Genomic DNA, 25,456 nt, shown 5'->3' on the forward strand with positions numbered 1-25,456 from the left:
TGGTGCCGGCGAACTCAATGCTGGGGGTAACCCTGCAATGGACTAGCATCCCATCCAAGGGGGAGTAGAAATACTCCTTGTCGCTTCATGCTGCAGAAATCGGGATAAGCTCCCGCCTGATGGGCCACTTGGCTCGTATGTAGACTTACCATGACCAGTTGACGTCACGTGGTCTGCAACAGCTACTCGTGATTGCTTTAAACTGTTCAGTTTTTGTGTCCTGCAATCTACGTTTTGTTTTTCCAAAGTAGAAATTCTGGCAGTTTCAGTCTCCGCCCCCTGGACATAGGAGAAGTGCACCCCGCAGGGACAAAACGGAGCGGAGAAAGAAAATTTGGGAATTCCCCTTCTCCGCTCCCCTTCTTTTAGTCTGCCACACAGATTATCCCGTGATGGGCTCCTGATTATTAACATTCCAAAAATAAAACAGTCTGCGAAAGCGCTGTGTAATGCTGCGGCTTATTGCCGTCCAACACAATCTCAGAGTCAAAAAAACTAAACCTGAAGTTATGTCCGGGAATTACCGAATGAAAGTAAACGCATTTTGCGTTTGTTATATATTTTATTCCCGCACAGCTTGTTTTGCTTTTGTTGTTGCGATTACGTCACTTGTTTCCTCCCTTCCGCTCTAGTTGTTTTCTTACTTCCGGCTGGGCACTTGACGCGCATAAACGACTGGGCTATTGCGCAGCCACCATTTCCGCTAAACAAGTAAGTGAACATACGAGGGTCCGTGAAAACCATTTATATTTGCCAATTTTCTCTGCAATAAAGACACACGAATGGCAAGAATCTTCCGTCGAGCTGCTAACAAGGTTAAAAACTCGAGAGATGGCCACGTTTCGCTCGGTTTGCTTATCTTTGACGAGAAAGTCGTGTACGAGAATTTTCAGAAAGTGGTCATGGCCAAAGCGGATGGTAAGTGAGCTTACATGTAGTTGTAATATATTGTTACATGCGCACTTTTGTACCTTAATGAAGTAAAAACCTTTAAAAAGCAAGAACGAGGGTTTTTTATTTCAACAATTTATGTTTTCTCTCCAAAAATTTATTATTGTTCAACTGCAACCGAAGCTCAAAGCTTAATTTAATTACGACAATTACAGTGTGTGGAATGGCAGATGAACTTACATGCATGGCAATATTTATGGCTATATATTGTGGTTTTGTGATCAAAATAGTTTATTTTGGCGTTATCATTCCGCTTTACTGCCCACTCACAACTGAAAATTTGGGATTATGTCAAAGGTGATTTTTTGTTCCCAGTGTTTTTTTCAGGGGGAGGGGAAATAGGAGGTGATGTTGACTTAATTGATACAAAAGAAGCTATCTTTAACTAATCCTGATATTGCCACTTACAAAATTTTATCCTTTTTTGGTTGAGTTCTGATAGAAGTGAGGAATATCTATGCTATTTTTATACAATAAACTGAACGTTTGATCTTCTCAGGAATCAGATAATTCTGATAGTTTTCGTTTCTTGATTAAATGTAGGGTCCAAGGAAGCTAAGTTCAGATAAATGCCAGATCTATGAATCATCTTAACCCCCTTCATTAATTCAGCATACTGATGTTCATCTGAATAGCACCTCTTTTATTAGATGTGCTGTAATTGCTAGCAGTCAATCAATTTATTTCCTCAATGATTATTGTTTTGGTGATACCTTAATTAAAGTAAATTTTGCTTGTAATTCAGTGACATTTCTAAGTATCAATTAAATAACAGGTGGCTATCCCCTAAATGCAGAAAAACTACACAATATGCCTGTTAAATTGCATAAGAAATCAAGTGAGTATATGTGCAGACTCCAGTGTATTTAGAAGAAGTTAGTACCTGTTTTACTTACCATTCCCTGCAGCATCCATGGCAATGTTAAAATGGGCCAAGAATGAAGAAAATCTTGCCCTGCGAGATGTCTTCAGCAAGGTGTTTGAAGTGTCAAGTATGTGGACAAATCTGATGAGAGATTTCACTGAAGAGGCAAGCTAAATTAATTAATGATTAAAATTTAATATTTTTTCTTTGCTAATAATTATCTAGACAAGTCCATTTGAACCATGATTAACATTCAAAAACGCATATATCAGTCATGTGGATCTGATCAGCCTTTACGAAGATAACAACCTTTGTCAGTTTTTTTAGTTGTATAATTATCTTTATTTAATAATAAATTCTAATTCGTGGCTTGTCAGGTTCGCTATGCCATATAGACATTGGTATAGTGCTAATATGGTCACGTACAGCAACAAATGAGGTTGCCGAGCAGTCGATATAAAGATTTGTAACGAATGTGCGAATACCTCTTACACTGTCTTATCAAGTATTACTTAGTGTTTGCCTCAGGTTACATGTCATTTCTCCACAATAGTTGCTTGATGTCGTAAATAATTAACAGTTGATTCTAATGTGATGGTCTACTGGCTGCCGGTCCAAGCACTTGTTTTCGAAAGCCAGAGAGGAACCATGGACATCTTTTCCCTGCCCTTTTGTACTATTTACAGTCATATATTTAAAAGAAAAGCCCAGGGAGGGATTCCCAAATGATAGGATCAAGAATGCATTTGAATTACAGTAAACCCCTAAAGGAGAACAATCTGGGTCTGGCGTTTTGATCCCTAAAAGATGCTATTACAAATTAGTATCACCCAACTAGTAATGCAAATCCTGCATTTTAATTGGCTACACTACCAGAGGACTATTAGTAATAGTCCTTGAGTAGCGAAATTGGTGCAATCGAGCATGACGCTTTCTTTCGTTTTATTCCCAAATAAATATTTCTTCAGCTTGCATTTGCTAACTTTATTATTGCCTTTTCTGTCTGACTAGTTGGGTGATACTAAAACAATTAGACCCTTCGCCCTCATGGGCCATTGACCTGTTAAATGGTACCTGATCACCAACCACACAATAAGTAAGATTTCATATACACATATAATAGACCTTAGTATCACCCAACTAGTGGACTAATGTAAATCCTGCATTCTAATTGGCTACGCTACTAGAGGACTATTAGTAATAGTCCTCGAGTAGCGAAATTGGCGCAATCGAGCAAGACGCTTTCTTTCGTTTTATTCCCAAATAAATATTTCTCCAACTTGCATTTGCTAACTTTATTATTGCCTTTTCTGTCTGACTAGTTGGGTGATACTAAAACAATTAGACCCTTCGCCCTCATGGGCCATTGACCTGTTAAATGGTACCTGATCACCAACCACACAATAAGTAAGATTTCATATACACATATAATAGACCTTAGTATCACCCAACTAGTGGACTAATGTAAATCCTGCATTCTAATTGGCTACGCTACTAGAGGACTATTAGTAATAGTCCTCGAGTAGCGAAATTGGCGCAATCGAGCAAGACGCTTTCTTTCGTTTTATTCCCAAATAAATATTTCTCCAACTTGCGTTTGCTAACTTTATTATTGCCTTTTCTGTCCTACTAGTTGGGCGATACTAAAACAATTAGACCCTTTGCCCTCAAGGGCCACAGGTCAATAGCCCATTCGGCTTTGCCTCATGGGCCATTAACCTGTTAAAATTAATGGTACATGTACCTGATCACCAACCACACAATAAGTAAGATTTCATATACACATATAATAGACCTTAGTATCACCCAACTAGTGGACTAATGCAAATCCTGCATTCTAATTGGCTACGCTACTAGAGGACTATTAGTAATAGTCCTCAAGTAGTGAAATTGGCGCAATCGAGCGTGACGCTTTCTTTCGTTTTATTCCCAAATAAATATTTCTCCAACTTGCGTTTGCTAACTTTATTATTGCCTTTTCTGTCCTACTAGTTGGGTGATACTAAAACAGTTAGACCCTTCACCCTCAAGGGCCACGGAGCAATAGCCCATTTGGCTTCTTCTTGCGGGCTACGGAGCTAATGGTTAAATATTCATATTCTTGGTATTGGACTGGAACTAGCTTGCAACTGAGGCTAAAGCAGGGAGTCTTTTCAGATGCAAATAACCAGACATAACTAATAGATGATAAATGACATCAATTGAAAGGCCGTGTGCAAGAATGTCCCCTGTATTTTTCAGCTATTTTTGAAAGTGCTCAAAACTAGCTGAATTTTGGCATGTGGGCTTCGTTTCACCTGAGAAACATTTTTCGCTGGGTTGCTCTTCGTTCTCGAGAAATAACGTATGCAAAAAAGGCACACAGGTTGGAAAAACTGAGTGGTTTATTGCATACGCAATATCTCGAGAACGAAGCGAACTTTAGCGCGAAAAGTACGGGACATTGCTTTACATACCTGAACTAAACTGCATGCGAAATTTGGAGCGTTTTCGACAAAGTTCACTTTTGATTAAAATACCTGACGCCCTTTTCCCACCGAGTCCTTCAAATAAACGAAGTCGGGCCTTTGTTATGATAAACAGAGCCGATCCTTTGTTATAATAGCCAAGCCAAGCCTTTGTTATAAGTCGAAGTCTTGCCTCGGTTTATTATAACAAAGGAACAGCAAAATGTTAATTTCACGCAACGTATAAGCTCAAAAATGTTGATTTCAGATCTAAATAGGTAAAAATGCTGATTTTACGTTAACGCGTGATGGCAAGGATGTTGATTTCACTTAGAAAACAGCAAAATGTTAATTTCATGCAACATATAAGCTCAAAAATGTTGATTTCAGGTCTAAATAGGTAAAAATGTTGATTTCACGTAACATGTGACAGCAAGGATGTTGATTTCACTTAGAAAACAGCAAAATGTTAATTTCACGCAACATATAAGCTCAAAAATGTTGATTTCAAGTCTAAATAGTTAAAAATGCTGATTTCACGTTAACACGTGACGGAAAGGATGCTGATTTCACTTAGAAAAGATAAAAATGTTAATTTAATGCAGTGTATAAGCTCAAAAATGTTGATTTCAGGTCTAAATAGGTAAAAATGTTGATTTCATGTAATGCGTGGCGGAAAGGATGTTGATTTCACCTAGAAAACAGCAAAATGTTAATTTCATGCAACGTATAAGCACAAAAATGTTGATTTCAGGTCCAAATAGGTAAGATATGGCAGCCGGAAAGTAGTGTTAACATCTGGAACTTACTTTGGTTATCTGGGACAATGATTATCTGCACTGAACAAATAACATTAAATAAGCACTTTTCCAAATACAGCAACGTCTTAAATGGCTTAAAATCACGAGATAAATACATATTTTTCGACAAACGTGATCGTAGCTTTATGTCACGCACCGCCTAACTTAGAAATTCAAAATGCACTGGTACCTCTTATGCCTGATGAGGATAACAACTCTTGTGGCTCTTTAGTTTTGGATTTAAGAATTTGATGACTTCACGTGAAAATGCTCTATAAATAGGGCAAACAGATTGACAAATTAACCCTTCTGCGCAACGTACAGGTCTCCATACATCTGCATGTCCGCTGATCCCAGAAGTTCAAAACACTACAAATCATGCCGATATGAAATAAAATCAACGCAACCTGGATCACAGATCTATGTTACAATCGATCGCTACTTGTTGGCCGTTATTATGTTTAAATGAAGAAAGCCGAAACAATCTAGTTACCAGTTTGAGAAATATCTGCAGAACGTGATCGCAATGCATGCTGGGGAGGGTCTTTACACCTCTTGCGTGGGAAAACATGGCGGTTGATACAAGACAAATTTATAAGTCAAAAACCAGTTCTCACTTTCCAAACTTTGACACTACAACGCTTGGCAAATGGGCTACAACTCATGAGAGGGTATCTTTCTTGGGCAAGAACTGCTCTTGGACTTTGCTGCCTGGCGCGATCTGACTTCGAACGCCGATAAAACGATTACAGTATATCAGCTGCCTTCGAAGTTTCAGAACACATTTTGATTCTTTAAAACGTGCTGATGACTTACGGGTTTATCGAGGCTTTATGATGCCTCTCAACCACCAGGCAGGCATACAAGGTACTTTAACACAATGCTTGAGACATTAGTTGACAGAACTCTAATGTGGCACATCTCTTTTTTGTTCGGTGGTATTTCGTTTGACGCTTGATTGATTCACTTGTTGTGTTCACGTCACAATAACCGATGTAAACAACCTGTTCCCAGATTTCCTCTCTATATACTATTTTCCTTTGACCTTGAGACAGCTAAGATTCAGTGGAATACACTATAAACAGTCTGTGTGTTTGCTGTTCAACAAAATAATAAGAAAGTTTCTTTTGTTTTTTGTTCAACAAAAGATCTGCAAAAGATGCCGCTTGGAAAACTGAGTTTTTTTGCATACATTATTTCTCGAGAACGAAGAGTGCCCCAGCCAAAAAAACTTCAGACCAATGTTTCTCAGGTAAAACGAAGCCCACATGCCAAAATTCAGCTATTTTTGAGCACTTTCAAAATGGCCAAAAAATCTACGGGACGTTCTTGCATGCGGCCTTTCATATCTCCCTCAGAGCTTTATTATCTAGCTCTCTGCACGCATTGCAGGCCTATGATGAGGGAGCATAATAATATTGGTAATCAGTGAGTAATCAATGAGTAATCAGTTGATTAGTCATTGATTATTGGTGATGATCAATGAGTAATCGATGGGTAATCGAAGCCCAAAAGTTTTGTGGCCTATCGATTACTCATCGATGACATCAATTACTCATTGATGTAATTGATTACTTATTGATGACCCATCGATTACTCATTGACTATTATACTGTGCACGAAAGACACTTTTCTTGCTTTCTTGTACCATTTTTTTTTGTTTGTGATTCTTTTATCTGTGTTAGATGCATTTTTCCTTGTATCTGAAGTTCCTGTTGACATTGTCAAGACGCAAAGTGCTTATCACAAATACAGATGATTCTCAATTGTGCAATATTTCACTTTACCCAACTCTTTATTTAATAACAAAACAACTGAACAGTAACCAACCAGTCTGAAAATTAAACTAACAAGTACGCTGACAAGAATCGACTACGTGGTTATCGATATTTTTTTGTGGGTGTTTGTCAGCAAAGTAAAACTGCTTCAGCTTAGGGAAACATCCGTCATAATTAGTTACATAACCAGCTTGAGTATTGAATATTTGTACAAGTTCCGATTTTTTGGCCTTTGAGCTAAACGCAATTCCTTTATCTTTTAAGAGTTGTTTTAGAACCGCTATTGTCATATTTTCGGCAGGTCCCTGTTTCATACATTCTATTTTTTCATTCTTTTCTTTCTCTTGGGCTTCTGTCAATTTCTTTTGTTGCATTTCCAGTCTCTGCCACTGGCCCTCGATTTCTGAAAGAATTTTGTCATCGAGTGAAAGAATGTCTTCAGAAGATGGAGTTGCTGGAATCTTTTGGACGAACTGAAAAGAGTCTAGGACAGTGTATTTTCGTGAACGGAACATCTTGTTTGAAATCTTTGTAGAATTTTCACAGTCCAATCGATGCAATCGATGACTAAATCGATGACCAAAAATTTTGTGGCCCGTCGATTAGTCATCGATTACTCATTGATCATCGGCAATAATCAAGGACTAATCAACTGATTACCTATCGATTACCTATTGATTACTCATTGATTTCATTGATGTCACTGATGTCATCAATTAGTTATGTCTGGAAATAACATTTAATCTCTTTTTCATGATATTCCCCCACATGAGCCTCCATTGCAAGTTAGATCCAGTTCAATACTGAGAATACAAACATGGGCTGTTCCAACAATTTGTTTGTTTTGTTGCCCTCTGTATCACAGTATCATAAATATCGCAAGAGTTTCAAAGAGGTCCTTCATCAAGAGCGTGTCTTGGATGAAGCAAGAAAAAGGGAAGCCATGCACGCAACAAGATTGAACAGACTTCAAAAACAGGTGCCTATACTGACCAAATATATTATTTTATTTACTGAGTCTCGAGCCCACAGACGGTCCCCTGTACCCAGCTCTGTTTCAGGAGTATTTTAGTTGATGTTTCTCATCAGGCCTGGTTCACACTATAGCGACAGAACAACATCACAACATAATATCATAATCGCTTACAGGTCTGGTAATGTGAACACAGACATAAAGACATAAGGACAAGATCAGTTCTTTTTTCTTACATGTATGTTGTCATCTGGGATGTTGCTATTATCATTATGTCAGGATGTTCAGTCACTGCAAACATAACGTGGTCATGCCATTATGTTGCATGTGTGAACCAGGCTTTACTGTTACTTAGAAATATAGTTTTTATATTATTTAATAGTTGGATCAAAACAAGAGGAAGAGTGGTGATGCAGGAAGACCCAGAACAATATCAAATGAAATGGCTGAGGTACATGTAAAGCAGTCTTTTCAGTTGAATATTATGAAATATTAAATAACAGTCGGAAAACTGATGACCCCAAATTTTCCCAGTCCCCCAAGAAATACCACACATTAGGGAGTCAAGAGATCTGGAATGTGTTGTCAGTAGTAATTGACTGTTGTATTGCGTGCCAGAACAATGTAACTAAGTAAAATTGCTCATGAATCATATCAATCTGTTTGTAGTCCAGTTTAATCTGCAGTATGAAATCTTTTGGCTTGGGTCTCAGATCTCCATAAATGTCAAGTGCTAGCCATGAAATGCCTGGTTGATATGCACACTTTGATATAATTCCACACCTCTCTACATGTAGAAGTGTAGATCTACATAACATCATTCCTCACCTGGTTCTATACTGATCTTTGATTTTTAGAAGGCATGGAAGTGTAGAATAGGGTGACAAACTGGGATTTTTAAGACCTTTTCCCCAGCCATTCCATAGTTGTCATTCTTTACTTAGTTCTACACTCCTCTGCTATAATGTGTGGAAGTTTGGATTGTCGTGACAAAGTAAGGATTTTCACAGTCAATCTTTTCACAGCCATTCCACAGTTATCATTCTGTACTTAGTTCAACACTTCTCTATGTGTAGAATACTGTGAAAAACTAGCCAAGGGATTTTAATGGTCTTTTCTCCTGCCTTTCCACAGTTGTCATTCTCTGCTTAGTCCAACACTTCTCTACCTTATTTTCAAGTCATGACTATTTAAATAATATTTTATTATTTACATATTTTTTCTGTTTTCAACTTTTCTGAAGATCATTACTCAGGCTGAACAGGAGCAAGCTGAGCTTGAAGTGAAAACAACTAAGCATGAGATTTTTAAGGTAATAAATAATTATTAATTAATAAAAATAAAATAAAAACTAAATTAGTCTTCCCCAGCTTAGTGCACTTCCCTCCTAAAGAGGAACACATTCACTGCATTGCTAAAATAATAAAATGTTCAATGCATTTTTATTTAAAAACATTATTTTATAATTTTCTCTGCAGGCTCGTAAGCTCAGGGAATCTTTAAGTAAGATTTCTGATGGACTTCAACAGTGGGCTTCCAAAACATTATTGGTTGCAGGAGCATACAAAAAACTGGCTGATCTTATTTCAGATACACCCACTCAACTCACAGATAGCAAGGTTTTTCATGGTATGTGTTCTGGACTAATACAATCCAGCAAAATTAACAATAATTATTCAGTTAGCTCTTTTGCTTCACTTAGCCGAATAGAAAATGTAAGTAAAGGAGACTGCACACAGACAAATAATACTGAAAAATAGTGAAGGGAGCCGCCAGCAATAATCGGATTTATTAAAACAAACCAGATTATTAAGTACTCCAGGCTGTTTTTCCCTATCGTAAATATTGTTGTCATTGTAAGATAGTGTGTAACTTATATTCTCTTGCTTGTAACCAAGATTCAGCATGTGTCAGATTCTTGTTAAAACGAGAACACATGCTGAATACAGGTTACAAGCAAGAGAGTATAAGTCACACGCTACAGTATCTTACAGTAACAACAATATTAATGATAAAGAACTCTGATTATTTACTAATAAGGCTTTAGCCAAGAGAGGTACTTTTTCCAGATTAGAGATGTATACATTGGGGTAGGAATTTCAGATGAAGTATGGAAAAAAACATTCAAAGTCAGGAAAAACTGTCATTTTAGGTTTCAACATTTTGTCATCAGCACCTGCACTCAGGGTAGCCAAAAGCACCTGCGTGGCTGCTGGCAAAAATCACCATCTGCTTAGTGGTCTTGGCCAGCTACATGCACTCTGCTGGATTATTTGTCTGTTGTGATTCTTTAAAATATAATTACATACCAAAATTATCAGCCACCTTCTCAAAAGCTGTTAGCTTCAAAACTTGGCCACAACCCTATACACAATCCCTAGGTAATGCAAAAGGAGTTCCATTTTCTATGGAAGGTACAAGTCATGTACATACATGTATGAGAAGGGTTACCTGTTCTGTCAAAAATTGTCAGCATTTATGTGGATGAGGGTTTGGACTTTGGTTTACACTGGAACCTCACCATTAAAAACTCGCTATCTTTTACAATCTTTGAGTGGAGTATTTAGTTTTGAAAGTGTTCTCCCAGAGGACAGGGAAGTTCAACAGCCACTATTAATGTACTGAAAACAATTCAATAACTAATGACAATCACAACTGGATTAAATACTTTTTTACTCCTAGGCACTGGTCAGACAAGATGCATTGTCAATAATCTTGCAAGAGACCTACACATCGATCCTGAGCTATCTGCCCAGTTAGCAGCAGTGGCAAAGTCCACCCAGCCTTATTTGTATGCAGTATCAGCCCCTGTGAAGCCAGACAACGCAAAATATTCTTACGCTGACTTACTATCTTCCTCAGAACAAAAGTCCCCCAAGGAAAATGCAAAAAAACCCAAAGTTAAGCGCGCACCTCAGCCGTTGCCGCATCAACATCTGAAAGTTAAGGAGAGTGCTCTAGATGATCCAAATCTTAGGAGGCCATTGTCATTGACTGATCTGAGGCCACCACCCACTTCACCACCACCCCCTCTCCCTAAACATGGTAAGCTGTGTTGCATTTTGAAGCTGGGGTGCCTGTATAAGGGAGAGCTGGAGAAATTCATTAAGACATTAAAAAAAACTAAGGAGGGTTATATCTTACTTATACACTTACCATTGTGTAAATATTGCCTAACTCTAAATTGCCAAGCCTACAGACTTTTAGTAAATGTAGTTGTCACTAATACACATTCTTATACCTCATAGGATTTTAAAATAATCTATACTTTGATGAAGAATTCATTATGTACAACTGACTATTTTTTTTTTGCAGCAAGACAGGTTGTTTTCCGGACAAATTCAGCAAAGGAGAGCATAGGAAGGAAAAGTAAGTTGAAAGAAGTAGAAAAGTGACTGGGTTTGGGCATGAGTTACAAGGCTGTCATTCATAGTCCCCCCCCCCCCCCCCACCCCACCCTGCATTAACCTCCTCTGCTGTAGCTCTGGGACTGAAAATAAAGAAATAAATAAGTGTTCCCCCAAGTGGGGATGGCAGGGGGGAGACATGTGATAGAGATAGATGAATTACCTACTGGGTTCTTTGTTTCAACTCCAGCAAAGATGAATTCAAAACAGTCAACTGGAAAGATCTGGTATGCAAGAACAAACATATCAAGTGATTCTGATTCTGATAGTGATGGATACACCGAGCCCATTACTGATGGGTCGTTTTTTGAAAGGAGGAGCAAGATGCTTTGTAAAGTGTTAAGTGATGGTGCCATTAATGAAGTGGGCATGCGAGGCTATGCTGTCAGAAACACGGCAACTCAATCATCCAGCAGGAACTTTTATCACCAACTAGAGAGACGGTCATCAGAAGACGACATCATTCAAGAAGATAACGAGCCCGACAATTATGTTGCTCTTGTTAATTGAATATTATGTAACAGTAATGATCAATAATGAAATATGAACTGTGAAGTGGCACTTGAAAAATGTGTCTCAATTTAATTATTTTATAATAATGATAAATACAATATTATATTATATAATATTATACAATCATTCAATATAGGTATACAATATTAGATATTTTTGTTAACAGAGATAACAAATTAGTAAGAGAACTATAATGATTTTTTTTTTGCTATTAAGTGTAAATAATGTAGAGAAGAGATTTATTTCCAAATTTTAGTTACTTTTGATAGTGGTGAATACTCAATAATAATGAATTGTAATGGAAAATTTAAATAATTTTGTAATGGAAATTCATGCACCAATAATTATCTATAATATTGTTACAGTGTATGGTCATTGTAAAGAGAACTAGACCTTGTATATAATTCAGAGAAGAACTTTATTCCCAAATCTCAATATTAAGTAATTTTTAATGGTGATGAATTCAGAGAAACAAATGAATGGGAAATTTAAATTTAAGGGAAATAAATACATGCATCAACAAGAGTATTTATTAGTAGCTTAAATTTCACACTGACGCTAATTTTGTTAGTCATTGTATTTGTTGTAAACCTCCTCTGATGTGTCATGGAAGAAGGTCATTGGATGACAACTCAAATAACTGTTGCCAAGAAGAATGGGGTCTCAGGCCATGGTATTTGCAAGACTGGTTTCTTGCTGGACTATAGCTAAGGGTAAATTGTCCATAAAATTAATATAAACATTAATTCTTGAAATTCATATGCCTTTGTACTTAATGACTTGTTTCTAATATGTTGATGCATAAATAACGTTGACTTCATAAAATAACAGTCGTCATCATGTCCTTTTCCCTACAAGGGATGTAAGGCCCTGTACATAAAATATTTTTTTGTATTGTTATATTACATATTAAGTGAATTCCAAATTGAAATAACTTACATTATTAGCTTAGCTTGCAGTACATGATCCATTATACCATGCTCTTCATATATGGTAAGTGTACGCATTCTTTATGGGGGTGTTTTTATCTTAAGTTTATTTTGTTTTAGTATTCAATATTTTGGTGGCATTTGTATTCCACTTGTGCTTGTTGGATATGAGATAATTTGAAAATTAAGGCAACTCATATCCAACCTGCATTCATGGAATTGTTTTTTACACACGTATTCATGTACAAGACAGTATATGATTGGTGATGAATTAGCTTGTTTAGATAACCTAATACAATTAATTAGAATTGACATTTAATTGATACATGTAGGAATTTTATATTCTAATTTTTGTAAAATTTCTATCTGATACAAACACAGGGTTGTACCAGTAACTAATAAATTTCAATGACAAAGGAGATTCTAGTGAACAGAAGTTGTCAAACTTTATTCCTTCTTTGTTTTAACCTGATACAAGGTTAACATCCAGTTTGATTGCTTATCCTAAAACTCACCCAAGACAGAACAAAATCACTCAGTCTGTAAATCATACATTCAACTAGACTATCTGTAAGTATAAGGCTGGTTTTCACAGCCAAACATAAGCACAAACACAAGCCTAGAGAGGACATCACTTTGCATACATGTTCATATACATGTAAAGCACAGCTTCCGTATGGAGAAGTCAAAATAACGAACATACTTCTATGCATACAAGAAACCACCCTTGAAAGAACTCTACTTACCCATAGTTATTTACATAGTATTATAGAACTTTAATCTTTTAAAGAACAACTTTTATTACAAAATGTCAATTAAACTTCACAACCTACTTGTAAGATTCAAGTCAATGACAAGAAGTTGGCTTGCAAGATTTTGCATAGCCATTTTTCCTCTTGAGCAATCTTTTGCATCATGTTTGACAGAGTAAGCATGGGGAGAGACTGTGGAGAGTCAAACACTGACTGTGACCTGGCCATGTGGACTTTGATTGATATTTTTAACTGATTAAGTGTCATGTATGACAATCACTCGTGGACTGGCAAGATTTAGAGCTGGATAAAATAACAGATCTTTGATCTGGCATTCTTAACTGCTCTTGGCAAAGACTTTTCTTTGTGTGTTTCAGATCTACGTTACCTCAGAACGTTTCCACTTGCAGAGGTGCAGTACTTCTGAAATATTGAAAGATAGAAGTGGGAGTGATGTCATCAAAAAGTCAGCTTGAGAAAAAGTTTGTTTAAGTCGTAATAATATAGGGAATACATGTATCCCAGGAATGTTGGGGACGATCTACTCAGTCCTACTTTGAACACACTGCATGCCTATATTGATGAATACTTAGTACTTGTCCAAGAACTACATGTACCATGCTGACAAACTAGAAACTGCACTGTCTAATGTCTTCAGTTCAGTCATTCATTCTATCAATATACTGATTCCTCAACTGATGAAGGATATCGCATTGTTAATCACTCGAGTCACTTGCAATATAATTGCACTCATCCGTGATACTTCCATCAGTTTGAATTTCATCCTCTTCTTCTCCTTGAAGCATTCTTTTAATTGACGCTGTGGGTGTGATTTTCTGGTGATGTTGCCAGGTACTTTTTTGGAATGCCATGATACAGTGAAGATTTCCTCCAGGCTTTTTAACATTTTTATGTTGAATTCCCATGTGAAGTTGGCGAATGTTAAGGTACAAAGGGGATTCATTGTTTAAATCTGTTTCAATATCTGCCCATCTGGAAGAAAATGTTTGATTGCAGTTAACTTGTTATATTCAAATGCTTGCCATAAGATTTTAAGCTGAAAAGTTTCAAGGTTCACATTAATAGCCAAGCCATTTCTAAGTTGCCTTTTTGTGTCTCTTTCAAAACTACTCTTTGTGCAAAACCATTCACAGGAAAATGTGTTTACAGTTTCATTTCCATGCAAATCAAAATCATTTTCATATAAAAGGTTTTACACAAGGACTTGTTTTGAAACAGAGGCACAAGGTAACTCAGAAATTTGCTGTTTTGTTAAACTTAAATATATGGACAAAAAATTTCCTTGTATGTGTTCATCAAACAGTATGCACTGGACATGTGGAGAGGTCTGCAGCTTAACAGCTCTCTTCACAATTTTGTGTCATAGGCCTGCAGTGCATGCAAATAACTGTAGCTTTACCGCTACGACGCCCTTTTCACATAATCTGCACCAGCCATCTTATGATGCTATGCAACATTGTCTTGTACCTCTTGCAGTGGATACTTGGATGTTTGCAACTTGGATCTCCAATCAGGATCCAAGTTTCAACCTCATCTTCATACAACTGTGCCCTGAAATAAAAGTCCAAGATTTCGTGTTACAATTCATAAGGTTCTTGAAGGTAGCTAGAGTCTGGTTCAAGACATGCAATTTCTACATGTACATTGATAAGAGCATATTAATAAAGTCCAATGGGTAATGCTTGAAAATAATGGGACCATACCCCTTCCCTGCCATGGTTGGCTACATGTTCTATTACCCCTTGCCTTTGGGAATTAAGGCAGGATAGGGGAACCTACAGAACTGCTAGTGATGCTTTATGCTTCATAAACCACTTGGCCCTTCCCTTCCAGAAGCCTAATTCACACATGGTTAAACCCTTACTAAAATTTAAAACCAATACTGGTGGAATTAAACCACTAACATTTAATATTAAGTTTTAAAGAAGACGCCAATTAGAAAGTTGACCTAATGATGGCTAACAAGCCACAAATGTTTTACAGCCCAGCCTACAGTATACCTGTACGCATCAACAGCCTTATTAGGAGAGTCATCATATCCAATAGGACAGAAGTAGTGATTGTAGCAGTGGTAGATGAAAGCCATCTGTGGGTTATGCAGACCTTTCTTTAGCTGACGTAAAGCTTCATCCCCACTCAGGCCAAAAGTACGGCTCTTTCCTTTGGGTTTATATAAAAAGTATGCCTCGCCGTGAACTTGGAAGTGATCGCAAAGCTGTCTGAACCATCTGAAATTAATTTGGATTTTGTTTGTTGGTGTGAAAAATAATAAGTTATCAAATTAAGTTTGAACATATCCTCTAACCTGTTGTGGATTCCTTATACAAAGAACTTCTGCATAGAAGGCTAATACATGTTCCCAGGAAAATAGAATCCAACTTTTAAGTATTTATTTTGTATTCTTCCTGGCTATTATTACTTCTTATTAATCAACAGTTTGTTTTTCAAATCTATTTTGTATTGAAACCTTCCTCAGCCAATGTATTGGAATATTTCATGATCCACGCAGTACACGATGTATAAAATGACACCATTATTGATTGATAAGATTGATATTGATTGTCTTTTATTACTCATTTTTTAATCATTATAATTTTTTATTAATCATTGGCTAGGCTGTAGTGGTCTCCCTGCCTATTAAAAATTTTATGTATATAAGTATTTTAGTTAGGCGAAGTTGAATAAATAAATAAATAAATAAATAAATAATTTTAATAATAACTAACTAAATAATGGTAACAATGACTATTAACTGTTAATAGTAGCAATGATTATATTTGTTATATTAGGTAACCTAACTGGTATCAGCATGGATTGTACATAATTTATGCAGCTCCACAGTCTTGTGCACTGCATGTATTACTTTACAAAATTTTAATGCCTATGATGATCAAAAGGTGGCAATTTCATACCTCATTAAAGTGGCATTTCCAGTGAATGGTCCAAATCTTATTTCCCCATATGGTGGTTGGAAACCCAGTACACTCAGTGCTTCTTCTTGAGTCAGGGGCTGCTTGCTATAAAACAAGAAGGTTATGAGTTGAGTTAACAGGACAGCATAATTTAATATTAAAAAAAAACCTGAGTCTATTTGTATTTAAGTCAGAACACTCCTGAATGTATTCTGCTTGATGCTGTGAAGAATCATCCCACAATAATCTTCTATAAAATTATGGCAATGTGAGACACAGTCTAGGAGCAATATAATATTGAAAACCATAAATACATCTCTAGAGATGTGGAGGTGCAGTGGCCTCATGGTTAGTGCGCTCACCTCCGGATTAAGCAGTCTGGGTTTGAGCCCTGGCCGGGGGCATGGTGTTGTGTTCTTAGGCGAGGCACTTGGGCAACTCCCACAGTGCCTCTTTCCTCCCAGGTGTATTAATGGTACTGGCAAATTTAATGCTGTGGGTAACCCTGCAATGGACTAGCATCCCATCCTATTCATTCCCATTCAGCTCTGGCCTGATGGGTCACTTGGCTTATATGCATACATCTAGAGAAAGTCTATGGTTAATCTGTGACCACTTTGTAGGTTTAAGGCTGGTTTACATGGCGACGGAGTCGGAGTCGTAGTTGGAGTCATAGGAGCGCTTATGACCTAGTGAAAATCGAAAATCAGAGTCATAAGCGAAGTCATAAGCTTGACGGAATTGGAGTCAGAAGAATCAGAACGTTTACATTTACAACTCTGTCATTTATGATCCAGTGAAAACTACACTGTCAGAGTTGGAAGCAGAAACAGAAGAACTAACCAATCACAAGGCCCGGAAATGAACATTGTGATTGGTTTATTCTTCCGCTTCTGCTTCCGACTCTGACAATCTAGTTTTCACTAGATCGTAAGCGACGGAGTCGTAGGCGGATGCGGTGTTCTGCTTCCGACTCCATCAGTTTGATTTTCACTAGATCGTATCACTCTACGCTTCTGATTATGTCTCCGACTATGACTCTGTTGCCAGTGAAAACCAGCCTTTAAAGACTGACATTGAACATGGTCACGTTCACCTGTCTGTATTGTCTTGCAAGTCAGCCACCCCAAGTAAGCCTTAATAGTTACACAGTCCTTACAATAGGAAAAATAAATAAGAGTAAAGCATATCTATGGGCAGGTCATGGTTGGAAGAAAAATCCAGGCCATTTGTGGCAGTTAACAGTAGTTATGTTAGAGGTTAAACTGTGCCGTTACGTATCATGGTTGTAAATGTATGTACTGTTTGTTTATTATACCTGCCTGCACCTAGTGAGCTAAACAGGAAATTCCAACAGGATACCACGGACGAAATGCCACAGGACCGCTTGTATTGAGGTCGGCTCATGCAGTACCTGTTAAAAGTGTTTTTAAAGAGTGAGTTAATGAACTGATCAAGCCACTTGCTAGTTCTAATAAGACTTGACTTTCTCAAAAGTCTAACTGTAAATTTGAGTATGCCTAAATCAATGTCTAGGGTGCCTTGCCCTAGCCACCTATGCAGACAATCTTAGGGCAGGTCAGACAATCTTTCCTCCCCAAAGATTGCATGACAAACCATAAGGATATATGTATCTGTGAAGGAAGCTAGCTTTGTCTGTACGTGTAAATAATACAGGGCTTCATGTGGATTGGTTGACCAATTTGCAAGAAGTTTCAGGTCCTTAGTCCTGTGTGTTTTGTTGGCTACCTATCATCTCAAATCCAACCCACACTCATAGAAATTATTGTTGATTATTTTAAGTATTTTTACCATCTTCTGAGGTCTAAGACTTTCCTTCTAGCCATCATTTCCTGAGTGGCCATTTCTGAGAAAGCCAGGTAACTTCCTGTGTATAGTTCTTGTTTATCTGTGGTTCCAGATCTCTTGTTGCCATCATTGCTCTGCAAATCCTGCTCTTTGGTTCTTAAATACTTTTTTGGTGGTTTCCTCCTCTTCTTAGATTTAAAACAGTCTACATCAACTTGCCATGAGCATGAACGAGGAACATCAGGTTTAAGCTCCTGTGAAGAGTTCACTGAAGCAAACATTTGTGGATCTGAAATGCTTTTAAAATGTCTTCCTCGGAAAACTTTTTCCTCAGCAATCAGTGGCAGTGAAAAATTGCTGCATTCCAAGACTTGATCTTCTTCATGTAATGGAAGATTCCTGCATGAAACACTTGTCCACTTTTTAGTTTTCGTTTCTTTTTCTTTTTCTTCACTTTCTTCTGTTGCTATGAGAGAATCCCTTGATGCCTCGGTATTAACTTTACTTAGATCCCTGGAAATTTCATAGACAGCAGAATCTGAGATTTTCTCTTCCTGTTGATGGTGTGTAAAGCTTATTTCACCTTTCGCTTCGCCTACAATTGCACTAGTTTCATGTGGCTCTTTTATACAGCTGTTTTCCGAGTCAGCTGATAGTTTTTGTGGAGTTAAATCACCGTTTGATGACGAAGCATTATCCACAGTTTCATAGAAAATCTCTTCACAGTTAGAATCGCTATCTTCTTGTGCCAGCTCCCCTCTTTCTTCGTTCAACTCTGAGCTGCTATGAATTTTACCTCGCTCGGTACTCCAAATTGAGCCCATCTTTGTCAACTTTCCCACGCTATGATTTTCATGATTGCAAGCTTTCTGTAGCTGTTTTAGTTGCAAGTAAAGATGAGATGGAAAGCAAGAATTTGCAACTGAATAAAACTCACATCAACAACCTGCAAAAGTCAGCAGGTTTTCCGAAATTGTTGCCAATTATTTGCTGTTTTGAGAGTTTTTTTTTGTAAAGTAGCGCTAAAATGAGTCACCGCTGACCTATTGGGACTCAAACAGGAGAGAATTGTGGGAGCTGATTAGAACGCCTGGAACATTCATGTTTTATGAGATGTAAATGCAATGATTGTTTCGAAACTTTGATTAAATTATTTCGCGTAACTTCCTTTGGGGCGATTCGCATTTACACTAGTTCACAGTCAAGACTTTCCGCTGCGATTGACCTCCAGGGTGCCTTAGTATTGCTTTGAAGAAAAACATCTGCTTCTGCATAATTTGTTTCGCTTGCTGAACAAGATTAGAACTCTTCGAGAACTACAAAACTCTTTGGAGAAACGCTGAAAATGTCTTCCTCGAGCTCTCAAGCTGTTGCAAGACAAAAATTCACCTACCCTATCGGCGACACGTACGATGGTGAATGGAATAACGACGGAAGAAAGCATGGCATCGGACATCTTACTCTTGTCGACGGCACGAAGTACGTTGGACAATTTCACAACGGGTTCTGCCACGGCCATGGTGTGGCAAAATTTCCGGACGGTTCCGTCTACGAGGGCGAGTTTGAAAACGGAAAATACAGTGGCTTCGGGGCTTTCACACGAAACGATGGAATGCGCTTTGAAGGGAGGTTTCAAAACGGAAGGGTTGATGGCGAGGGGGTGATAACGTTTCCAGATGGCAGCCATGGGAGACCGAGACAAGAGGGATATTTCATGGGGACAGAACTTGTAGATAGACACCGAGCGACTGACACAGTTCTGAAAGCGCAACAGGCTGCTAAGATCGCTCGAAGCATCAAGATTTGAAAAAAGAGCTATTTCACAAACTTCACGTTTCGGAAAGTAGCCTAATAGTTTATGCTTCTAGTTCTCAAGAAACTTTTCTCAGGTTTTGAGTAGGAGATTTTCAGTTGTGAAGTTTGCACCGTTTATTTCTTCTGAAGTACATGCTGGTAGAAAAGCCCAAGTCCAAATATTGTCAGGGAAACTTATTTAATAGCAAGAAGGATCTAGAATATTATTTTCCCTCCCCCAGTCACTGTACAACAGCTGCCATGTATTTAACTGAGAGATCTAATAAGGGGTGGGTAGTTTGACACAAGATATTCCCAATGCATTGTATAAAGTAAGGTGGTGATAACGTGGGTATTCATCTTTATTTTCATCTGATCAGTCATTTTGTAATAACTTAGGTGTAATACATGAAATATGTGGTCATGTGACAGACCTGTTGTGTTTATAACCTAATAGTAATGAACAGGTGTCTGTATTTGCTACCATCACGCCACTACCCTTACACATCTAAGATTTGATTTTTGCCCATAAGTAACAAAAGTAACAACCAATTAGGTAAACTTGTTCCCAGGGTCTCTCTTCTGAAAGAGTCCTGGGAATGAGGTTGGCAATCAGGGACAGTTGCTAAATCTCTGGACAGTTTCATTATCTGGGTAGAATGTTCGGGTTGAATTTCAGTGAAGGATAGAATATGTATGTATGCCGAAAGATAGCTTTGTTTCTCAAACATTTCATTAATATTTATTAGTCCAGATCTCATCAATGCTACAGTCTCAGGAGAGATTAAACCAGCTGCTCTACCTCTCATACTGACAAATTCAGGCACTCAGTTACTCAGACCCCATCTGGATTGATCATTATTTGTCGCAAAAATAGAAGTAAACACAAGCTGGCACTTTTTTAGTATATCGTACAGTACTGTGTCTGCTCAGGAAGTGGAAGATATTGATTGTGGAACCTTTTTTCTCAGCCAATGAAAAGTAGCACCTACAGTTTTGTCTATAGGTTAACACTCTTGTTCATAAAGGCACTTATTCAAAGAAGACCAATGAGTCAATACAACATATGCTAAAAGTTGTTTTGTGAGTACAACCCTTTGACATTATTATTTGTCTAATCAGCTGTAAAGTCAAAGAAATTCTATCTTAGCTGTAGTTTGAAAACTAAAAGATTTAATTATGTGAAAATTCTCACTTCTAGTAACTAAAAAGTTATTAAAATACCAAAAAATGTTACAAAATATGAAAAGTACTCCAATACTAGCTACTTCTTTTAAGAGCTACAATGTACATATAGACTAGGATTTTAATGCACTATTAAGTGATTCTCGAGTCTTTAATTTCAATGATTTTCATGATACATATGGTGCAATATTTGGCAGCCTGAATTAATTACTTGATTGGTATATGAATGTCCAGTTCATATTTATCTTGAATTTTAATTTTGAACATTATAAGCCATAGGTGAGAAGCCTTTCCTTTATAGGTCCTCTGCAGTAAGAACATGTTGCTAAGAAGGAAGTGCATTGAAAACAGGTTATTTGATGGCGACAAGGAAGAACAACACAGTTTGGCTTTTGTAGAGTACATATGATGCAATTATCCTTTTGAAACCACATTTCTTCAATTTCTTTGGTTGTTGTTTTCAGAACGTCTGCAACAGAGTCATCTGCCTGTTTCGAAGCCAGAACAATCTGAGACAGTTTCTCAAACTTGTCTGCTAGGCGCTTCCGAAGAATATGACTTTTTTCATTTAAAACACTAACTTGATGAGAAAAAGCTCTCTGTTTGCTTTTTAGGTCCTCTATGGTAGAAGCCAGCTTCTCTTGGTAGAATATCTTGTCTCTTTTGAGATCCATGATTGTGTTTGAAAGTTCAACCACATCTTCATTCAACTTTTCAATCTCTTTCTTCCATGTTTCGCTGACTTCCTGCTCTACGTTAACAAACTTCACCTGTTGATTGACCAGGTCTTTCTCCAGTGAAGAAATCTTGGACTGAAGCTGTAAGAGTTCTTGTGCATGGTTCCTGTCTTTCTCAAGGAGTTTTTCACTCAGAAGATCTTTCTCTCTCTGCAAAATTTAATTTCCATGACATGTTAATTACAACAGTTACTAACAGTAACTGCTACCTATTTTAAGTGTCAATAACAGTGACCCCAGAAATTCAAAACCTAACTAACGATTAAATAATTTTAATTATTAAATATTTATTGCATTTTTCTGCCATCAGTCATTACTACAAGAAAACATTAGACTAAATTTGAAAATAAGAAAAAGGCAAAATGGATTGCAATTGAACCAAACAAAACCCACAAATGTGACCTTTTGAACTGGTTATTGCCTGAGCATCAATTTTGTTTTCTGAGAGGGCTGCTCAGCTGATTGACAACAGCAAAACTTTGCAATCATTGTTTGAGCAGAATTTACATATGATTGAAAGGTGCAGTATACTGTGATTCAATCTGATTGATAATTGATCATGATTTACCATGAGGATTATAAATAAACAATTAGCCTACACTTGGCATGAAAATATGGTTGGATAATTATTGTCCATGGACATCACCTGTTCCAAGAAGCAGTTTTCCGTAAGCATAGTTCAATGAAAAATGTGAGCTTTGAGGAACACAGGGCTCTGCAGTTTTGAAAATTGGAGAATATCACTTGCAATGGGTGTTCCCCAATTTTAGCTGCTCAAGGCATATAATGCAGTCACCCAGTCACGTGACTCATTTATCTACCAATTGCACGCAAGAGAAAATGCTTGGTGGATTATAAATATTAATATTTTATATCTTGGCACCTGTTAGTTTGAGGCCATGTTTTAGCTTTATTTTTAATTTATTTTTTAACACTTTGGATGACAGTAACCTGTAACATTTCCTCTCTCATCTTGAGCACTGATGGATTTGGGGATTCTTGTGATGATTGCGGTCTTCCATGTAAGTCTTCGCAAAATGGCGGATTCATTCTGCAAACCTGCATTGAAAGAGATGCCACTAACTTGACTATGCCGTCACTGCAGCCATCAGATGAGCTCTGACCAACTGAAGGATTAAAAAAAAAAGAAAGCAGAAAGTGGACCGAAATAATATTGTAAGACTGTGACAAGTGCAGCTATCATTAGTTTAAGGTAGAAGGGGAGAGGTGAAAGAGGAAAAACATGTTGCATGATATCAATGATGTTAAGGGTTACAAAAGTAATGTTGGTATTAAAAAATAAATTAAACTCTTTTGCAATAAAAGTTATACTTAGTCACTATTTACATTGTAAATAAGTCACTCATTTAGGAGAAGTTGGTTTTCAATCACAACATTTTTCTGGACTTACTGTTTGAATTATTTTGTAAATATAATAACAGTCTAAAGAAGCTTTCAATCGGAGACTAGCTGTGCAGTGACCGATAGAGCAGGAGATAAGACAAACAGCTTGGCGTTGGATCGGCCACACGCTGACGACACCAGATGGATTCATAGCCAAGAGGGTCATAGAGTGGAACCCACAGGGGAAGTGCAAGAGAGGGAGACCCCAGCACACCTGTAGGCACACAAGAATGGCAGAGTTGGAGGAGAGACAGCTCACATGGTGGGAAGTGAAACAAACTGCACAAAATAGGGTCAGGTGGCAGGCACTAGTGGACAACCTACATGTATGTTCTAAATTCCACCAGGAATGGAGGACTGAGTGAGTAATAACAATAGATCTGCCACTTCTGTTGCTAATGTACATGTGGGGTTCATTACAACTAACCTTGCACTAACTCCTTAGCTTGAAGGGATAGAATCTTCGTTGCAATCAAAGCCTCTCTACAAAAACACTTGGTACTGCTCCTTTGTTTGCAACAGTGATCTGTTTTCCCACTTAGCAAGGCTCGTGGAATCTTGTAATGACCAAACTCCTTTCGAAAAATGACCCGATCAGCAGATTCAGAGACATCCATGGATGTTAAATTAAATTCTGGAGAACACAACTGGACAAGCTTTTCAACATGTTGAAGAACATCAATTTCTTCTTGAGTCAATTCTGCATAAGGAACTAAGAAATGCTTTTTTAGTGTTACTCTGGACAGAATTGTTTCCAAGGGTTCAAATGCTCCAGACTTATACAGCACGTCAATTAGAGATTGATTACACAAAACTAACTTCTCCTGAATTTCTTGTTTGATTTCATTGAGTTTCTGTGCTGAAACTGTGTTGGGTATTGGGTATGTCATTGGTCCATGCATAGCAAAAAACCGTTGAGCTATCAGAAATGCAGCTTCATTGCTGAGGTAGAAATTTGCATGTCGTACATCAGAGGTGTTGTTCCGTTCCAAGAGATTGTAATAATATGGAACCAGATCTGGTCTCTGTTCTATAGCATGCACCCACATACTGCTAATCTGGTGATCAATTTCACTCAGATGAATGACAGCTCTTCGATCTCTGTCGATCTTAAGATGAACAAGGTCAACGCCAGAGGCCAGACCATCTTTGGACAGGTCGGACACCCAGACACCTTTGACATAAAGTTGGCCTTTATAATGAGCACCAATCAGCAATGTCCCAGTTTCTGACTTAATACAGTCAGAAGGTGGACAGAGGAAAAGAAACCGATTCACATACAGTTCCCAATCTTCATGACAAAGTGGGAAGACAGATACGCGTGTGTCTGTCTGTCCAAGATCGAGGTCATCATCGTCATCATTATTGTCGCCGTCACTTTCATTCCACCTGTCGTCGACAAAGACAGTCAAGACCTCCTCATCAAACGCTTCATCATGCGACAATCCAAACTTCCACCGATCTCTACCCGTTTCCATAGAAACCACTCTCCCTTCTCTGACCAAAGCCAAGGCACCAACTTTCAGTCCTTCGCCAAACTGTCCAATCACTTCCTTGTTGGAAGCTTTCTTCGAAAAACCGAGAAGCAAGACTTTCCTCATCAGTTCTGTGTCGTGGTTTACCAGGGTAAGTCTTTCTCTGGCTGGGGTATAGACTATTCTCCCGAGTTCCACGCTCCTCTCCTCTTTACGATCCCCTGAATGCGAACCATGGAACGTTTGATCACATTTTTGTGTTCGATTCGTCAAAGTGGCTGAACTGCTTACCCCTTCTGACGAATTTCCCGTTGTTAGCACTGCTTTATATAAGAGAGAGTCTTTTTCTTCGCCAGAAAGAAACGCGACTTTTGATCTCGCAGAAGCGGTGATCTTCATTTTTTCAAGGGAAGCGAACACTCCATCATGCCAGTTTTGTACAAGTTCACGGACGCCTTCCCATGTTTTCCATGACGGTGCATATTGAGCAGTTAAACTGAGACTTATAGACTTAACTGAACTCGACTCCTGCGCCATTTTCATGCGTACAACGTCCAGCTCAGCAGCAATAATCTACAGTGAACTTCCGCTGCACGTTACACTACCCACGTCGTTCCTAGCGCCCAGGTTCCCAAGGGTCAACGATGACATCATTAATGACATAATTTCTTATTTTTGATGTGTCATGTTTCCGGTTTCTCAAA

At 37.9% G+C, this 25,456-nt stretch overlaps 4 protein-coding genes across 4 annotated transcripts; 2 read left to right on the forward strand and 2 right to left on the reverse strand.

The window, feature by feature from the left end:
• The first annotated feature begins 655 nt into the window (after nt 1-655).
• Nucleotides 656-13,084, forward strand: LOC110042071 (uncharacterized). The gene is made up of 9 exons (XM_020747406.2): nt 656-918; nt 1,860-1,981; nt 7,707-7,820; nt 8,197-8,265; nt 9,058-9,126; nt 9,293-9,443; nt 10,497-10,859; nt 11,130-11,183; nt 11,412-13,084. The coding sequence occupies exons 1-9, from the start codon at nt 783-785 to the stop codon at nt 11,729-11,731; spliced, it is 1,398 nt and encodes a 465-aa protein (XP_020603065.2). The 5' UTR covers nt 656-782; the 3' UTR covers nt 11,732-13,084.
• LOC110042070 (uncharacterized) lies at nt 13,085-19,172 on the reverse strand. The gene is made up of 6 exons (XM_020747404.2): nt 18,161-19,172; nt 17,667-17,762; nt 16,349-16,453; nt 15,437-15,664; nt 14,904-14,987; nt 13,085-14,408 (listed from the first exon to the last, which is right to left on the reverse strand). Exons 1-6 carry the CDS (start codon nt 18,979-18,981, stop codon nt 14,132-14,134), a joined length of 1,611 nt encoding a protein of 536 aa, XP_020603063.2. The 5' UTR covers nt 18,982-19,172; the 3' UTR covers nt 13,085-14,131.
• Nucleotides 19,173-19,259: 87 nt separating this feature from the next.
• LOC110042072 (MORN repeat-containing protein 4 homolog) lies at nt 19,260-20,380 on the forward strand. The gene has a single exon (XM_020747407.2). It carries the CDS (start codon nt 19,503-19,505, stop codon nt 19,962-19,964), a length of 462 nt encoding a protein of 153 aa, XP_020603066.1. The 5' UTR covers nt 19,260-19,502; the 3' UTR covers nt 19,965-20,380.
• Nucleotides 20,301-25,355, reverse strand: LOC110042069 (uncharacterized). The gene is made up of 3 exons (XM_020747403.2): nt 23,705-25,355; nt 22,825-23,000; nt 20,301-22,023 (listed from the first exon to the last, which is right to left on the reverse strand). Exons 1-3 carry the CDS (start codon nt 25,293-25,295, stop codon nt 21,403-21,405), a joined length of 2,388 nt encoding a protein of 795 aa, XP_020603062.2. The 5' UTR covers nt 25,296-25,355; the 3' UTR covers nt 20,301-21,402.
• Nucleotides 25,356-25,456: the final 101 nt, after the last annotated feature.

The sequence above is a fragment of the Orbicella faveolata genome, unplaced genomic scaffold (genome assembly GCF_042242905.1).
Source record: "Orbicella faveolata isolate gen_17 unplaced genomic scaffold, um_ofav_v1 contig_25, whole genome shotgun sequence".
Taxonomy (NCBI): Eukaryota; Metazoa; Cnidaria; class Anthozoa; order Scleractinia; family Merulinidae; genus Orbicella; species Orbicella faveolata.

Excerpts from the sequence above, each read along its gene's own strand:
- LOC110042071 (XM_020747406.2), top strand. The coding sequence starts at position 783 with ATGGCAAGAATCTTCCGTCGAGCTGCTAACAAGGTTAAAAACTCGAGA. Across the intron at positions 7,821-8,196 it reads TGAACAGACTTCAAAAACAG|TTGGATCAAAACAAGAGGAA; the intron begins GTGCCTATACTG and ends ATTATTTAATAG. Across the intron at positions 10,860-11,129 it reads ACCCCCTCTCCCTAAACATG|CAAGACAGGTTGTTTTCCGG; the intron begins GTAAGCTGTGTT and ends TTTTTTTTGCAG.
- LOC110042070 (XM_020747404.2), bottom strand. The coding sequence starts at position 18,981 with ATGGGCTCAATTTGGAGTACCGAGCGAGGTAAAATTCATAGCAGCTCA. Across the intron at positions 16,454-17,666 it reads AGCTCACTAGGTGCAGGCAG|CAAGCAGCCCCTGACTCAAG; the intron begins GTATAATAAACA and ends CTTGTTTTATAG. Across the intron at positions 14,988-15,436 it reads AAGGCTGTTGATGCGTACAG|GGCACAGTTGTATGAAGATG; the intron begins GTATACTGTAGG and ends CTTTTATTTCAG.
- LOC110042072 (XM_020747407.2), top strand. The coding sequence starts at position 19,503 with ATGTCTTCCTCGAGCTCTCAAGCTGTTGCAAGACAAAAATTCACCTAC.
- LOC110042069 (XM_020747403.2), bottom strand. The coding sequence starts at position 25,295 with ATGAAAATGGCGCAGGAGTCGAGTTCAGTTAAGTCTATAAGTCTCAGT. Across the intron at positions 23,001-23,704 it reads AGCTAAGGAGTTAGTGCAAG|TTGGTCAGAGCTCATCTGAT; the intron begins GTTAGTTGTAAT and ends TTAATCCTTCAG. Across the intron at positions 22,024-22,824 it reads TGAGAGAGGAAATGTTACAG|AGAGAGAAAGATCTTCTGAG; the intron begins GTTACTGTCATC and ends TAAATTTTGCAG.